We start from the raw sequence: 18637 nt of genomic DNA on the forward strand, positions 1-18637 counted from the left end.
TCTTGACACTTCTTTTGATGCACTAACTCTTCATCTTCAAGGATAATGTTTTATTATTTAGATCCATCAAATTATAAAGGAGTTTATTACATTTTCCAAACAATGTATTTTACACAATTTACCGGGCCCGATGTAAGGGTTAAAAAAAAGTTTTTGTAAACAAAGTAGGACATGGAATGAAATGGCAGTCACAATGCTGAAAAGATAATTAATTTCTGCAATTGGTGACATTTGGCAATGGTGTCATGTCACATCAGTCCTGTGATTAGTTAAAAATGACGTATTTGGTAAATTCTTCAGACCGCTGGTGCAAGCTTTCAAATTTATGTTTTTTTAAAGCATTTACCAAACTTGTTACATTACAGATAAGGACCTATAATTTATATATATATATATATATATATATATATATATATATATATATATACAGGGTGTATATTATGTCTGGAAACACCCAAATATATCCTTTAATAATTTAAATATAAATTTGAAACCTCTTACAATCGTGATAGAGATTGGGCATCTACTTTTTGGAACAATGTTTTGTTATGTCACACCAACGGGGGACGTCCTGCCGAGGGTATCGTGAATATTCTTAATGGAAGCCTATACCTTGTGATACATAATTTTAAAAGGTAATAGCTTACTGAATTGAATGCCACAAACCGCATCTCAAAGGAATTATTCTATCAGAAAATAGAGCATTTTTAGTATTGAAAATTTACTGATGTTCAACAATGTAATTTTAACATGGTTCTTGCCACAAAATGTGTTACACTAATTTTTTAGCATTTTTTAAATGTTCAATTAAAATAAAATAAACAATTTATTTTTAAGCTGGTTTCATTAGTACAAATTTACCAGTTTTTATTACAATGAATAAAACTTATGAGTCACTTTCCTCTGATTACTTATGAATCTGTACTTGTTGGTGTTTTCCAGTCAGCAGGAAGGTTTAAAGAGACAAAGGTCACTAGCCTATGAGAAACATTATTGTGTTATTAATCATCTGGGTCTACAGGTTTCAGTTTGTTGAGCATGGAGCTTTCACTAGACAGGTCTAAGCTTGGGAATTACAAATGGACAAAGGTCATATCATTCCTGTCGAGTTAATCAGTGTCTCTGAAGCATTGCTGTCAACAAGTTATCTAATTACAGTAGTTTTCAGTTTTTATTTGGCATTTTAATGGAATTGTCTGAAAGAGAACGAATTACTCTGTTGATGATGCGAGGATATGGCGATCGTCAAAGATCTTATCGGGAAGTTTGTAATTTGTTTAATGACACTTTCCCAGAAAGGAAATCCCATAAGTGTTTCAACAATATCAAAAACTATTGAGCGTTTTGAAATGACAGGGAGTGTACGTAATCGGCCAAAGTCGGGTAGGATACAATCTGCAACAGATGAAGAACATGCACTAGATGTTTTGCAAACATTTTATTGAAGACCCACATACATCGCTCAGAAAAGCTGCACAGCAACATGATATGCACCCTATGTCTGTGAGTAAGATTTTGAAAATTAATAAATACAAACCATTTAAAGTTCATTTAGTCCAACAACAGTTAAGTGAGGATGATTACGACAGAAGAGTTGAGTTTTTGTGAACTTGTGATGCGCAAATGTGATGACAATAGAGATTTTCTGACCAACATACTATTTTTCTGATGAGGCAACTTTTTTCCTAAATGGCAATGTTAACAGGCACAATTGCCGTTACTGGGCTAGTGAAAACCCACATTGGATTACTGAGTCCCATTCACAGCAACCACAAAAAACTGAACGTATGGTATGGAATTTTAGGTAACAAAATTGTTGGACCCTTTTTCATCAATGGAAATTTAAATGCCGAACTTTACTACAATATGCTCCAAAATGAAATAATCCCAGCTATTCAAATTGCATCAGGAGAATACTTTGATAATGTAATGGTTTCAGCAGGATGGTGCTCCACCCCATTATGGGAGACAGGTAAGAGAGTATTTGGATTTAAGGTTTCCTCATAAATGGATTGGCCGAAGAGGAGAAATCGAATGGCCTCCAAGATCTCCGGATTTGTCACCAATCGATTATTTCCTATGGGGTCATTTAAAATCCAATGTTTATAGAAGAAAGCCTCATAATTTGGAAGACCTAAGAAACAGGATTATAGAGGAGATTGCTTTGATAACTGAAGAAATGTTAGGCAACTCTGTCGAATCATTTTACACAAGATTGGCTCATTGTCAAACCGTTAGAAGGAAACACAGTTCGAAACAATTGCTTTGACACCAAATGCAGGTAAAACGTTTTGTTGTAAGACTTTTCTAACAGCATACATTATTTTTTATTTGTAATAAGAAAATCAATAACATAAGTATTTCCATAATTGTACTGTAATAAAAACTGGCAAATTTGTGCTAATAGAACCAGCTTAAAATGAAATTTTTGTTTTATTTAATTGAACATTTAAAAAAATGATAAAAAATTAGTGTAACACATTTTGTGGCAAGAACCATGTTTAAAATTACATTTGTTGAAACATCAGTAAATTTTTCAATACTAAAAATGCTCTATTTTCTGATAGAATAATTCCCTTGAGATGCGGTTTTTGTGGCATTCAATTCAGTAAGCTATTACCTTTAAAATTATGTATCACAAGGTATAGGCTTCCATTAAGAATATTCACGATACCCTCGGCAGGACGTCCCCCGTTGGTGTGTGACATAACAAAACATTGTTCCAAAAAGTAGATGCCCAATCTCTATCACGATTGTAAGAGGTTTCAAATTTATATTTAAATTATTAAAGGATATATTTGGGTGTTTCCAGACATAATATACACCCTGTATATATATTTATATATATATATATATATATATATATATATATATATTCCCTGACACTAACCATCCATAAACAGTATTTGGATTGATTATTTGCTCCCTGTTTTGTAATCCCACTAATATTATAAACGCGAAAGTTTGGATGTTTGTATGTTTAGATGTTTGGAGGTTTGTCCTTGAATCACGCTGAAACTGCTATACGGATTGTGCTGAAATTTGGAACAGGTATAGCTTTTGGTCTGAATTAACATTTATAGTGCTTTTTACCACCCATAACACATTCATTTCACCAAATAAAGTCGAATTCAAATTGAAAAATTAGTTTGTTTACATTTGAATGTTATGATAAGAACGAAACGTAATAACGTTTCATAATTCAAATTAAACTGGCACTAAACAGCTGTGGACCGCTATAATTCGACAAACTTTCTGAAATATCTGTTTACATTTAAATTTTATCAATAATAAGTAAACAGTGCTTGATCAATAGTGTAATGCAGATAGTAAATAAATCATTAATATATAAATTTTACTCCAGATTGTGCCAGTGACGAATTAAAATCATCTAATGCATCAAATACTGTTATAAAACTAACCTTAATAAACAAAGTTATGAATATTTTCAAATAAGTTACTTTAAACTGGTGGGCTTCCTTGACATTATGATATTACATTTTAACAATGGCTTACGGAAAAACAGAGAAATGAATATTAACATACCCTAAACGATTCATTCTTTCCCTGGCTACAATCCAAAAAACAAGTGTAACGCAAAACTTTAATAACGATTATTTTGGAATGTTGTATAACCTTAATAAGGATTTCCCCCTTATACCGGAAGTACATAAGAAGTAGGTAGGACTTCCCCCTAGGTCGTAATAGGCTTTTCAGTCCTAGCAAACTCAACTATGCCAGCACGATTTCTACCAAAATAGATTTCCGAGAACTGTATAATCGAACGTATATAATATTTTAATCGAGGTAATATGGCAAGCTAACCTGTGACATAGTAGGTAAGTGAATTTAAACGGTCTTAAGTAGGCACTTTTTAACCAAAGTAGGCATCTCGGTCCTATGTAAGTATATATATTTTTTCTTCATCAGAACAACAAGGCAAACTCTACTATGGTACTGGAAATATCTTAGACCTGAATAATATGACAAGGACTGGAAATATACGCTTTTTGACTAAAGTAAGTTTCCGAAACCTGTCTGATCCAAGTGTTTTCTTGATCGGGATGACAAGGCAGATTCAGCCGTGACGTTATGTATATAATTAATTAGAACCAGAAATGCTCCTACACGTGCCAAACATGATATAATAATTAAGTTAAACTCTGATACTATTTACAATTCGAACTTAATAATATCTACCTGATGTATGCCTACTTACGTTTTAAAATGTTTGTAGGACTCCCATCATATTACATCATAATTGCTTTTACTAAGTAATATAAGGACTTTGGTTCTAAAAATTGCGTGCGAAACCGTGGGTTATAGCTAGTATAAAATATAACAAACTAACGAAATTACTTACAATAACTTCAGCAGCTAGAATAACATTTTCTTTTTCCAAGTATAGTTCAACATCTTCAACAATTTCTTCTGTGATAATAGTCTCTGCAAATCAAACAGAAAAAGCAAGACCCATTAGAATGAAATTTAGTTCAATACTGTAAATTAACACGTTCACTACGTCAGCATTTTCCCGGACTGTTTTATTTGTCGTTGAATTTTTCAATAATAATGGCAAAAAAAGTAATTGGTTTTTTACGTCAAAGGTTTAAGTATAACAAGAAAGGTATGAAGGCATCACAATTTTACACAAGCGCCATGTGCCCTATGGAGTACAAGTTACTATGCATTTTCTTATTGCATTTTTAATGTTTGCCTGTCTTGGTGCTTTTTAAAGGTAAATTAATTAATTCTTTAGGTACCCCTTAGGTTACACGGAAAAACAATGAAAAAACATATCAAAATAATTTTTTTTTTTTTATTTGCGAAGCCTACATACTTTTTTCTTGTTATATTTAGACGTTTAACGTAAAAAAAGATTATTGAAAAATTTGACGCGAATAAAAGTCCAGAAATAAGCCGTCGCGTCGTTGTGAACATGTTAACATTTATTCTGTAGGAATTTCAGTGTAAATTTATCTTTATTTCATGTATATAACCATGAGAGTTTGTAGTATTTTAATTTATTCAGGCTTTATTTTGTATATAAAATCTATCCTGATCTTAAATACATACAGGTCAATAATATTGTACATGTAACTTTCAATTCTTTATAAATGCTTATGGATTCATTAAAGGTCACATTCAAATTAATTCTACTGCTATGAACTAATATATAAAAAAAATCTTTTATGATATATTTGTGATTCAATGTTTATTGAATATTCTATATATTCATGGGCTGTCACTACATGATCAGACCCACCCTACCATCCTACCTGAGAGCCATACTATATATATATATATATATATATATATATATATATATATATATCTTTAATGGAAACAGAAAAATTAAACATACAAATTCTCTATATTTCGTCTAAAATATGACATTTTCAAGAGATATAAAAATGTAAACAAACTAACAAAAAATAATAAACAAAAGAAACATCATATGTTAATAAATCTAATTTTGAACTAGGTACAAAGAGTAAATAATTTTGCATAATACAGAGAATATTAATTTATAAAATCAATTTGTAGTTAATTGTGTAGTTTTATAAAATAAAACAAATTAAAATTGTACAGGATAATTTTATATCTACAACTATCCATACCTTAAATTTAGACTATCCGGATGTTTAGTTAGTAGGACCCTCTGATGAGCTATTTCTAAATAATTAATTTTAAGTTTATGCGAATTCTGAATTTTGTTAATACTTTTTAAAGAAAAACGTTCATTGAATTTTTTGTTATGCTCCATTGCATGGGCCGAAATAGGATTGGATTTAATTTTAAGGTTTGTATTGCCGTGATTTTTGTTCATTTTAATGTGCAATGGAGTTATGGTCTGACCAATGTAGTCTTTTGGACAGTTTTTACATAACAATTTGGTAAATGACATTTGCTGAATTCACAAGTCATTTCACCAATATTATTAGATAATTTTTTGTTGTTGTGCTACTACAGACATTTTTTGAATTTATTATTAAATTACACGTTTTGCAGCAAGGCTTATAACAGGGTTCACAGCCAAAAGGTTTGTTTAAATTTTGGGTTAGGTCATCAGAGGGTAATTTAGGTCTTACTGTTTTTCAAATTTTGAGGCTTTTTAAAATTACTTTAAGTGGATTACTAAACAAATTTCTTGTTGCAGGTGAAGGGTAGGGTACGATAAGCGGATCTGGTTTTTTATATCGATATTGACAAACTATATAATTTAATTATAACTTTCAATATAACCAACCGATTCTGATTTTTTAACAATAACTACTTGTATCTACTATAAACACTTTTTCATAATAAACATATTTTATTTTATTGACAATAACAGACAATCAAAAGCTCATGGAGAACTGTAAAACGAAGTTTAAAAAGTGGCATACCAGCCAATCTTCTTGCATATCATCTCTGTGAGTATTTGTAAAGAAGAGATGTACGGTTTTAAAAAGAAGATGTTTCAACAACTTCTCAAAAGCGGTTAATCATTGCTACCCAGGAGAAAACATATAAATAATTAAGCATACTTGGTATTTCCTATTATAAATCTTTTTTATACTGTTACCATTTCATTAATATTTATGAGTTTTTCCTATTCCAGTTCTAATTGTTTGTTTAATTGTTAGAGGTCATTTATTATTTTCAAGATTAGGCTATATTAATTACTTTAATATAAAATATGATTGTGATTATGACTATAGATATGATGATATGATTTATAAACGCGTATTCAATAATGAATATTAAGTATCGATGGTTGTACTAATTGATATAAAAAAACCGGGTCCGCTTATCGCACTCTACCCCAAGTGAAGCTTGCAGAATATTGTGTGCTGTTTATATCACACAATCATTATTTTTATCATTAATTTTGTATAGCCCTGGAAAGTAAGTGGTAATAAATTTTCCATGGTTGTTGTAGTTATTAGGAGAAAAGTTTTTTTTGTTTTTTTGCACGTTATAATTACAATTTTTGACAATACCCTCTTTTCCTTAAAACATTTTTTTAATTTTTGGGTGTGACAATCATAATCATATTTAACTTATTAGAGCAAAGTATTTTTGCTTTAACAGTTAAGACGTTTAGGAATACATTTGGTATCAATTTACATTAACTTGACCATGGAAAGGTATGTTCATTTTTTTCCCCTGAAAACTACAATTTTTCCTGAAAACAATATTGAAGAAAAAATTCGTCGGCAACGAAAATCAAAGGAGCTACGATTTTTTTAAATCCTCTGAAAACTCCGTTTTTGACAGTTTCCTATAACTCCGCGTCTGCTCAAACTCAGTATAGCCAGATTTTAAAAACCGATTATCATACCAACAACGAGAAATTATCGTACTTTCATATAAAATAATCGTACCAAACACATTAAATGAAAAAGTATGTTATGTTCGTATAATAAATTATGTTATCAAATTAACTTTTGGTTTGTTACTTGTATAAATTTGTCAAAAATCTTTCATGGTACTACAATAACTACCCATCGTGTATCTTACCGGCGCATAAAATCTATGAAATTATCGTACCTTTACGATAATTATCGTACCTCTGGCAACACTATCCATATTTGACAGTTTGGTAATCCTCCGCGCCTTCTCAAATAAAGAAGGAACGTCATTTTGAACTACCGTTGTTCCTCCACGTCTATTCTTAACCTCCTAGTTCAGTAGTGGTAATGGCACACCTTTGTGTTGGATGTTCGGTATCTCACGTGGAAGCAATTCGTAAAGACGAGTATGGAGTTTTACAATTTTATCCTGTCAACGATGCCTGCCCGCTGCGCACTGCTTGCTCTTTTAGAAAAAAAATTAACTCGAGCTTGCAAAATTCGAATCCCAGATCACGTGATGCCCCTGCTCCTTACCGCAATAATGTCCGAAAGGCCTACAATACAATAATAAACTTTCCCCCCAGTTCATATGCACCTGTGATAATAATACTTGGCTATAAATGCCCAACCCATGAAAAAAAAGTCCATTTTCCATGGTCACGCCAATGTAAATAAATATTATACATTTTTTTAACGTAACCGAGATGACAGCTTGAATAGTGTAAATATTGCATTGAATTTGTATCTTTAACATGGATTTTCAGTTTTAGGTGTCCCTGGTCTAAAAACACATTGACATTTAAAAAGATTTTTAGAAATACTGAAAGTGAACTTTAAAACTGAAAAAGAATTTAATTGTTGTGTGGGCTGTGGGCTTTAGGTTAGGTCTGATCATATAGTGATAGCCAGATACCAAGGCATGGTCAGTTTCTTAGTTTCCCCAGTACAATAATACTTTTGACTGTTAAATAATTAGAAAAGTTTGAGATTTTTGACGTGACAACGTCTTAAATTAGGTTGCGGCTCGGAGTCACTCATGAAAAAGTGTAACGCCCGGTAACGTTACGATGCCCGTCCAGTGGGTCCGCCGCACGGGATAAAGCAGATAACTATGTTTATTCGTGAAAATGTGGAGTGCTTAGATTCATCATTTACAACAACTACAACAATAAAGGTAAATAATTGTACACTGATATTTCATTATCGTAAACTATGATTGATTGATTAATTGTTAGATTGACACAAAAGTTGAGAAACTGAGTTTATAGGTTATGTCATACTATTGACAAATGTTGATAGTGTTAAGTAAATTATTAGTTTAAATCACTCTGCAATCAATCGTAATTCAGTCGATTGAGAAGAAACAGCGCGTATTGCTAGTCAAACATTTAAAATAACAAATTATAACCTCTAACCTGTCATAACAGTGCGACCAAACAAACGAACTAAACCGACCAATCACCACGCGCGGAGTTATAATTTAACTGTGTTTAGCAAGAATTTCAAATTCCAATTTTACTAAATGTTTTATTCAACTTTACCATTTACAATAACAAATTTTAATTAATTTCAAATTATGTACAATGTTTTAGTAAACAAAATATATTTCTATAGTTAAAATTTGTGCAATTCTTATTTTCATTCAATTCCTTGTTCCTATTGTGCAATTTAATAATATTCATATCAATAAATATTCTACCGAGAAAAAGACGTTGTCACGTAAAATCTTCGCCCGTAAAACCGACTTTACAGGCAACCATAATTTTTAAATTACATTCTTTTAAGTCTAAAGAAGGATGCATTACAAATTCTCTACATTGATACTTTCTCCCTTTTTTAAAAGATTTTAAAATGAATTTGTTTTTCATAATTCTTATTTAAATAATTACTGTATGCCACTCACTTGGCACAATCCACTAGAAAAATCAACATAAAATAGGCAGTGAGACTTTACAGATTTATGTAAAACCAGCTTAGATGGAATAACCAACAACTCACCCCTGTTGAAGAATGAGAGGGCTAATTCTATTTTGAAGATATCCAGCTCCGGACAAATGTTCCCGAGTGATGGAACTGTCATGTTTGCAGAATTTCATATTCACGCATGCTAGTATAAATAAACAGCCTATAAATTGAACACACTCTTACACAGTTGTCTGTCAAACAAAAAATGTTGTATAAACATAGGTTGAGAAATTTACTGATTCGTTTACCGGCAAGCCGCCATTTTGTATATTAAAAAAAAATAATACCTCTAGCACTGGTAAAGCTACAGCTATCAAACTTCTCACATTCTTAGGAGAAAACTAAAAAAAGGTGTGATTTTCTTTAATATTAACAAAATGGCCTCTGTTGAAAATTTTAAAAGTCAAATAACAAAATCAAAACCAGTATAGTTTTAAAATTTTAAAGATGCCATGTATTATTTAGTAAGTTTCATAATAATTCCAACGGTACCTTTTGCAACTAAACCCGTCAACGCATTATGTAAACACGATCAATTTATGGTATACTTGTACAAGCCGGGAGCAACAATGATTTTGACAATTGAAAGGAATCAGCTGTTTTGTATCACTGAAAAATGTACAGAATGCCTACAGAATGAATCGTTAATTAACCTATTTAATTTTTTTTTCCAAAATTACAATATGCTTGCACAAGCCTTAGGCAACAATCAGCTGATACCTGACTGTGTCATATTTGTTGCTTCCGGCTTGTGCAAGCGTACATTTAACCTTTGTGTGCCATGGCGACGATATATCGTCGCCAAAAACCCTTGCGAAAAGTGCCAGGCGACGATCCGTCGTCGCCGTCTGTTATCGTAATTTTTAACGCTTTATTTTTCATGAAATCTTTTCATAACCAATATTGTTTTATTTGTTAACCTGCAATAGATAAATAATAGTTCACATAGTACTTTATATTAGTGAAGATAAAAAAAACACAGAATAATAGAAGCAACAACAGCTGGCGGTGATCAGCCAGGGTATCGTTGGCGCGTAAACAACTCGCTACGTATAGCAGTCTGTTCGGTCACATGGTTGTGTTTACATCGTTTTGAGGTTAGGATCTCTAAAATGCTTTGTTAAATTGATATCTTTGTAAGTTTTAATAGTTTTTGTGACTGTTTTTTCATATGTTATTAATAATAGACATTCATAAATGGATCGTGATCACTTAACTGTAAGTAAAGTTGACAGGCAACTACTGAGTTATTTGTCGGGTAGTGATAACGATTGAAACTTTTCATTGTCCGATATTTTTTATGACACTGATGAAGACCCTACTTACACACCAGAACAAGACACCTAACCGAGATTTGTGAGTCGTAATTCCCCGACCATACGCTCTCAATGTGACAGTGATACTTTAGTTCAACCTGGGCCCTCGACAAGACCTACGTTACCTAGGCCTACAGTTGACAGGCGAGTCTTTAGTGACAGCTCGTCTGAATCAGACAATGATGATCATGAAGGTAATAAAATTTGGCAGGCAATTAATGAAGGAGACACTAATTTTATTCATGACTTTTCTTTTAACGAGACACCCCTAAACCTTGCCCTCCAGTTACTGCATCTACTATTGATTACTTTAATTTATTTTTTACACAAAGTCTTATCACTATGTTGGTCACTGAAACCAACAGATATACTAATCACATAATCACTAGCAATGGAGAAAATATATCAGCTCATAGCCGCTTGCAAGGATGGCTTCCCGTCTCCTATTCAGAAATAAGGGCATTCATTGCTGTTATCCTCAACATGGGTCTTATAAAAAAAACCAACCATAGCTTCTTATTGGACAAAAAACAAATCACAATCTACACTATGGTTCCAAAATATGTTTACACGTAATACATTTCAGACTATTTTACAATTTTTTCATGTAATTGACAACACAAAATTTCCAAAACATAATGAACCTGACTATGACCCTACACAAAAATTTCAGCCTATTATAGACCACTGCAATTCATTGTTTCAACGCTATTATGTAGGACACCAACAGGTGTCTGTTGACGACTCACTAATAGGAACTAAGTCCCAAACATCGCTGATGCAATATCTCCCCAACAAACACCACCGCCGTTGGGGGATTAAATTGTGGGTCTTATGTTATTCAATTTCTAATTACTGCTTGAGCTTGTTCTGTTACAAAGGAAAAAATGACCAGGAAAAAAAGGGAAGAAATCAAGTAATTTGATCTTTCATACTACGTGGTAAAAACACTTCTTACAATGTGCAACTGCCTAAAAAAGGCTACCATATTTTCACTAATTTTTTACCAGCATTCCCTTGGTAAAAATGCTTTACAAAAATGACACTTCATACTGGCACAATTCGGAAAAACAAAAAAGGGCTACCCGATGCTGTTAAAGTTCAGTTACAGGTGGGACAAAAAAGTTTATTGTAAGCGAAATGAAATTTTAACTTTAGCATACAGACAAAAGAAGTAACAAAAAACTAGTTATTCTTGTTTCTTCAAACTCCAAACCAAAAGAAGTAGAACATTCGAAAAAAGGCATGGTCGTGAACTACAGAAAAAAATCGTGAAATGGTCTTAGATTATAACAAATATATGGGTGGGATAGACCCATTCGATATGATGTTATACACATATCTCGACGAAAGGATAACTTTGAAATACTGAAAAAAAAACAGTTTTTAACATGTTTTCACGAATGGTGTTAAATTCCTACATTATTTATAAGGAACTAAAGATTAATAACAGACAAAAACCAATGTCACGTTACAAGTTTGTAGTCAGCATTATTGACTCAATTACAGATGAGTGGATTGAAGCACAACAAGAAGCAGCTACAGAGTCTGGTGGAAATAACCGAAAATCAAGGTGCCTTGAAAAATTACCAGCTAAAAAAGAAAAAACTTGTTGGGTCTGCACCAAGAGTGGAGCAGAGTACAAAAAAAGGGAAGAAAGAGGTCTAGAACAGCGTGTTCACAGTGTGGACAAAATCGATCACATAGTTGATGAGGAACAAAAAAGAACATTACAACAACAACATGAGGTACACTTGAGAAAGGCAGAGAAGGCAAGAGAGAGCATGTCAACAGATACTGAAAAACCAAAATCCGATAACACTTTCTATGCTTTTACCTTTGATTTAGAGAAGTCATTGGCATTTCCCAAACTAACCTGCCAAGTCGCATACTATAAAAGAAACTGCTACCTGTACAATCTTGGTTGTCATGAACTTACCACAAAAATAGGCTTTATGTATTGCTGGGATGAGACCGTTGGGTCCAAGGGATCCCAAGAAGTAGATGCGTGTATTTTAAAGCATATTCAGACAAGAGCATTCACTGCAAATCGTGTTGTGGTAATGTATAGCGATAGCTGCACGGGCCAGAATAGAAATTTCAAAATGTCCCTCATCTTGATGAGGTTTCTTCAAAGTGAAGACAATCGTGAGATTTCTATAATTGACCACAAATTTATCCAGAGTGGACATTCATACCTCCCTAATGACTGTGATTTTGCTAGCATCGAAAACCACAGCAGACTTCAACAGATCTTCTGCCCTGAAGACTGGCACCGAGTAATTGTGACAGCTAGGAAGAAAAATGCTTTCCATTTGACAGTAATGACGAGTGATGATTTCATCTCAACAGAAAACATTGAAAGTCGAGTGACGAGAAGAAAAACAGACACTGACAACTCAAAGGTCAATTGGCTGAAAATACAATGGCTGCGTTACATAAAGAGTGATCCGTTCACCATATTTTTCAAAGATACACTCTTAGAGGACATGCCATTCCCCAAACTGGGCATTACACCCACACAAAGACGTGGACGTCTAGTTAGTCTGGCCTCAATCCAGCTTGAGAAACTTTACCAAGGACCTCGACCAGTGACAAGAGCTAAAAGGAGAGACTTGGAAGATCTGTTGCCCTACATCCCAAGTGTTCATCATGGATTTTATCAAGGCCTTACACCATCTGACGATGCCGCTGACGTTGGACCCCTTGTTGATGAAGTCAACGAGCCCCAAGATTAGTTTCATAAGACAGTCAGTTTTAGTATCATAACACAGTCAATTTTAGTTTCATAACACAGCATATAGCTGAAAAATGTTCACAATAAAATAATTTTTTTTGTACATTTTTACTTTACTCAAAAACCTCTATTATCTAACAGTTTGCCGGAAAAGTGTTGTAAGTCACATTATCTGATTACTGATTAAAAATGTATCACAAAAACACATTGTATCCTACAGAAAACTGCTTAAAAATTCAAACTAACATTTCCTTTAACGAGTTTTACAACAACAACAACAGTTTTAGCACATTTCAATTTGTGAGACCTGCTCAACTTTAGAGCCGTATATCTCAAAACTTTGATTGAGTGACTTACACCACTTTGCCTTTAACCGGCTCGTATATCATTCAAAATAATAACAGGGCGTTAATTGGAAAACAATATTCTAGTAACATATATTAATTACGAAGAATAACATTGTGTATAAGCCTAAAATAATAAGAGTAAATATTAGATACAAGCAAACTCAGGATGCTACTTAATCTTAATTACCTTAATAACATGATGGTACCTTAATTACCTTATTATAGATGCTACTTTTTCCACTGGGACTCTGGCACTAACGTACAAGCACGTCTGCCTTTCAGACGAGCAATTTTATTCATTGTCCGTTGATATGTTTCAGAATTAACTGATTTCCTTTTACAAGGACTTGGATAATCATTAATATTTATCAGTAATGCACCACAGTATCGACTAATAATAATAATAATATCCTTTATTGCGTGAAACAATTACAATATTGCATGGCATGCGTCAACGTAACTATATAAAGTAGATAAGTACATCAGATAAATGATATTGGTCAAGGTAAATACATACAATGCAATACGATTCTTGTATGTACCAGAACCGGGGATTTCGTGGTTGTTAATTTCAAAAATTTTCATCCCAGCGGCTCATCATGAACTCATCAGTTGAGCAAAATGCCTTTGACATAAGAAAATGTTTTAGTTGAGTTTTGAATTGTTTTGTTTCATTGAGTTGTTTGATGCCTTCAGGGAGCCTATTGATTAGTCCGACTCCAACTTGAGATGGTAAGTGTTCGAAAGCTGCCGTTCTGTGCTGTTCGACTCGAAAGTTATTCCTGCCTCTAGTCCCATATTGGTGGACATCCCTACCCTGCACCAACTCGCATTTAAATCGGCAGTACAAGGCCACCTCGGGAATATAGAGACAGGGAAGGGTCAGCAATCCAAGCTCCCTAAAGGCATATTTGCACGACTCTCTGGGGTTTAATTTTGAAAGAATTCTTACGGCTTTCTTTTGAGATCTGAAAACTCTTTCAAATCTGTATTTGGAACAGCTTCCCCACAATCTCAAGCCATATGTCAAATGTGGATGTATCAGACCGAAATAGGCCATTTTTAATACATCCAACGAACAAAATTTTGCAAGATTGCGCAGGACATAAATTCCCGAAGCGACCTTAGAGCAAACGTTTTCAATGTGATCGTCCCATGTCAGCCCCCGATCAAGGTACATTCCAAGGAACTTAATGGAGTCTGTTTCTTCCAGAAGGAAATCGTCCACCATCACCGCGGGTCGAAGCTCTTGCTCTTGTTGTTGCCGAAGGCAAAAATGTATGACGTTTGATTTTGAACTGTTTGTTTTCAGATTGATTCTGGAGAAATATTCGATGCATGAATTCAACTCAATGAATGACTCCATTTCAAGTTCGTTTTTTGATTTTGATCTGATGCGGAGAGTCGTGTCGTCAGCATATTGAATCAATTTTCCATTCTGGATTGCAGAATTCAATCTGTTGACGTAAATTAGAAAAAGGACTGGCCCTAATATTGATCCCTGTGGGACACCGTAGGGCATTTTAACTTTGCCTGACAAGACACTCGCAATCTGCACGCACTGCTCTCTATCTTTTAAATAAGACGAGATCCAATCGTGCGGCAGTCCCCGAATACCACTTGACCACAACTGGTGCAACAGTGTTGCATGATGCACACAGTCAAAAGCTTTAGAGAGGTCGAGGAATATGCTTAGCACGTGCTCTCGCCTCTCCAGGCCCTCGACAACATTGTAAATGAGATTCGTTACAGCATCGATTGTCGACTTTTTTTTCTGAACCCAAATTGTTCGGGACATAGAACCTCGTAACGATCAAGAAATTGTTCAAATTGTTTGAGAAAAGCTTTTTCAAAAATTTTGCTGAAAACTGGGAGTATAGAAATTGGACGATAGTTGCTTGGAATGCAAGCATCGTCCTTTTTGAAAATTGGTATAACTTTGGCAATCTTCAATGCTGACGGGAATACGCCTTGAGCAAATGAAAGATTGATCAGTCGGGTGATTGGAGTCAAGAGGTATTTGAAGCAACCCCTGAGCAACCACACAGACATGCCATTGGTGTCACTGGATTTTTCGGTCTCAAATCCCGCACGATACGGGCCACCTCCACCTCACTCACAGGAAAAAGAACCATAGATGAGATCGGTCTCGTCAATGGATCATCGCGAGGGCTATCCGAAAATGAGTCGTCTGGTTCAGCCACAGTTGAAAAAAATTTGTTAAATTCACTTGCCACTTCAAACGGATCATCAATTATTTTATTTGTTGTTTTAAGTGTTGGAATTGAAAATTTTGAAAAACTTTGTTGTGTTGTGCTGTTTTTTATAATGTTCCAAGCGCTTTTTGAAAAATTGTCTGATTGTCTCAGTTTGGTTTCGACATCTCGTGCCTTGGCCATCCTTATTTCTTTTCGATAATTTTGCTTGAAATTTCGAAAACAAGTTTTGAATTGTTCGTTTTCTGTCCCTACATATATCGAATGATAAAACTTGAGCCTTTCTCTTGATTTGAGAATATCCTGGGTAATCCAGGTATCTCTTTTCCTTTGAAAACGCTCTTTGAAATTTTTGAATGGGCAGGTGACATTTAAATGAAAAATTACTCGCTTTAAAAATGCATTGAAGGCTTCCTCCACTTGATCGAAAGAATCCAAGAATGACCACGGCTCCTTCCTGAGACAATTGTTGAAAAGATCAACATTTGCAGACTTTAAATCTCGTTTTATTTTCACGGAGGGAGGTTCAAATTTTGGTTTGGTGTGGGTAATTATGGCTTCCTGGGCGAAGTGATCCGAGATGGCCGCGTTCAGAACAGAGACCGAAACGTCTGGGATGTTTGTGATGACGTTGTCGATGGCCGTACTCGACGCGGCAGAAACTCGTGTTGGTGAGTTCACGGACCATGTTAAACCGAAAGAAGATAAGATATCGCGAAGCCGCTGGGCCAGGGGGTTAGCGCAGTTCAGAACGTCGATGTTGAAGTCACCTATGATGATAAACTTCAATAATTTTGAATGAAAGAAATTTAGGAGTGTTTCAAAGTTGTCAAAAAATGTGGTGCTGCACCCATTTGGAGATCTATATAGGCCAATTACTGTGATTTTTCCAATGGATTTTTGATCAAGTTTTACCCCAGCCACTTCAAAGTTTAGATCACTACTATAATCCACTTTTAATGGCTGGTAACTTAGGCGATATTTGACAAAGATTGCCACGCCACCCCCTTTGTAGTTAGTTCGGTTATAAACGCTAGCCAATTCGTAGTTATTGATTCTGAACATCGCAACAGTATCAGCCGTAAAGCCATGCTCAGAAACAACAAATATATCAGGACGCAGCTCTTCTGCCATGAGCATCAGCTCGTCGACTTTATTTGTGGCAGACTGTGCGTTCTGGTGCACAATAGAAAATGCTTGAATTGAATTTTGAATTTTGTTAATTTGATTTGGGTTTTCTTGTCTAGACTAGTTCAAAGCTGGTTCACAGCACGTCCAGTAATATTAAGGTTAGCTTTCAAAACCACAGACAGTGACACAAAACCCAGCTGATTATCAAGTGAATACTGAAGCGAGTGCCACTATAGATTTGAATTTGGCGCGTAATCTATCAGTAGCTGTGAACACGATTTCCAGCTGCGCCGAACTTTAGGCCATAGCTTTAACAATGGAAGCTTCTTACTATCTGGAATTCTACTGGACAGGTTCTGGTAGGATGGTTCCAGTCTAGATTAGCAAGCGGAGAGAGGAGGTTGTGCCGGAGTCGTTGTGCGGCTACCGTGTAGTCTAGACCGGGTAGAAGTGTATGTAGATCGTTTAGGCTTAAGTGTAATAGTTAGGGAACTTTCGGAACCATATCTAAATTATTAGTTTATCTTTCCTCATTAAAGCTGGTTAGGTTTGGATTGGAGAAATCTAGTGGCGGATACTCAGTAAATACTCATAATTAGTTCTCTGAAAAGGTGCCCACGTCAGGTCGCGACGACACGCGATTGCAATACTAAGTTGGAACTTTTTTTAGATGGGCACAAATCCACAGCTGATAATATCTAATATTAATTGATGAAATGAAATGCACTGCTTTTGAAGCTGGCGGTAGGCTTTATCAATTTACCAGAATTCCATTTGGGGTAACAGATGATGGTGTAGCTTGTTTCCAGAGGGTGATAGATGGCATTATATAATCTGAAAATCTAGATGGAACCTTTGCATATTTAGATGACATTACAATGTGTGACAAGGATCAACATATTAACCTAAACAAGTTCCTTGCGGCTGTCAATAAATTCGGACTTACCATAAATGATAAGAATAGCAGCTATTCTCTCCAGTCAATAAAACTATCAGGTTATGAGATAAATAACAGAACTATTGACCTGATCAGGACAAACTTAACCAATAGAAAATATACTACTGCCTACAGCTATTGGTTTGCCTACAGAAGAACTATTGGTATACTATTGCATTATTCTAAGTGGACATCGCACTAGTCTATTCAGAAAAAGTTAAATACAAACTAAAACATTTTAGTACCATGTCAGGCTGCCTCAGACTTCAAAAACTTGAAACAAGAAATAATTAAATCATCCATTTCTGCTTTAGATGAAAGTATTTTGTTTGACGTTGAAACAGATCATCTGTGCATTCCATTGCTTGCATGATAATAGTCTCGGTTACTGAGTAACCTGTTGCCTGTTGCCAGAAAGACGTTATGACAACACCAAATCTTTCAGCCGAGTTGTTACTACGATAACAGAGCGTAACTGGTAACACGTTATCCCGGTAATAGGTTACCACCGAATAACGACATTACTGACAATAATACTGTACGTTATACATATACGGCCCATTTCTAAGCCACGCGACATACACGAGCTCCTTACACAGTGGATACCAATGAGTGCGATATTAGTCTGTGGGAATCCTGCCTAAAGAG

General features: G+C 34.6%; 1 protein-coding gene across 2 annotated transcripts in view; it reads right to left on the reverse strand.

Moving 5' to 3' along the window:
- Nucleotides 1-9933, reverse strand: part of LOC124358857 — a 45853-nt gene extending 35920 nt beyond the window's left edge. Inside the window, exons 1-3 of one of the 2 annotated variants that reach the window (XM_046811102.1) lie at nt 9798-9933; nt 9339-9465; nt 4364-4446 (exon numbers count right to left, since the gene is read on the reverse strand). In XM_046811102.1, coding sequence (XP_046667058.1) covers nt 4364-4446; nt 9339-9420 — 165 coding nt within the window. In that variant the 5' untranslated portion in view covers nt 9421-9465; nt 9798-9933. The other variant, XM_046811094.1, reaches the window with a different exon arrangement.
- Nucleotides 9934-18637: the final 8704 nt, after the last annotated feature.

This window comes from Homalodisca vitripennis, chromosome 1, assembly GCF_021130785.1.
Source record: "Homalodisca vitripennis isolate AUS2020 chromosome 1, UT_GWSS_2.1, whole genome shotgun sequence".
Taxonomy (NCBI): domain Eukaryota; kingdom Metazoa; phylum Arthropoda; class Insecta; order Hemiptera; family Cicadellidae; genus Homalodisca; species Homalodisca vitripennis.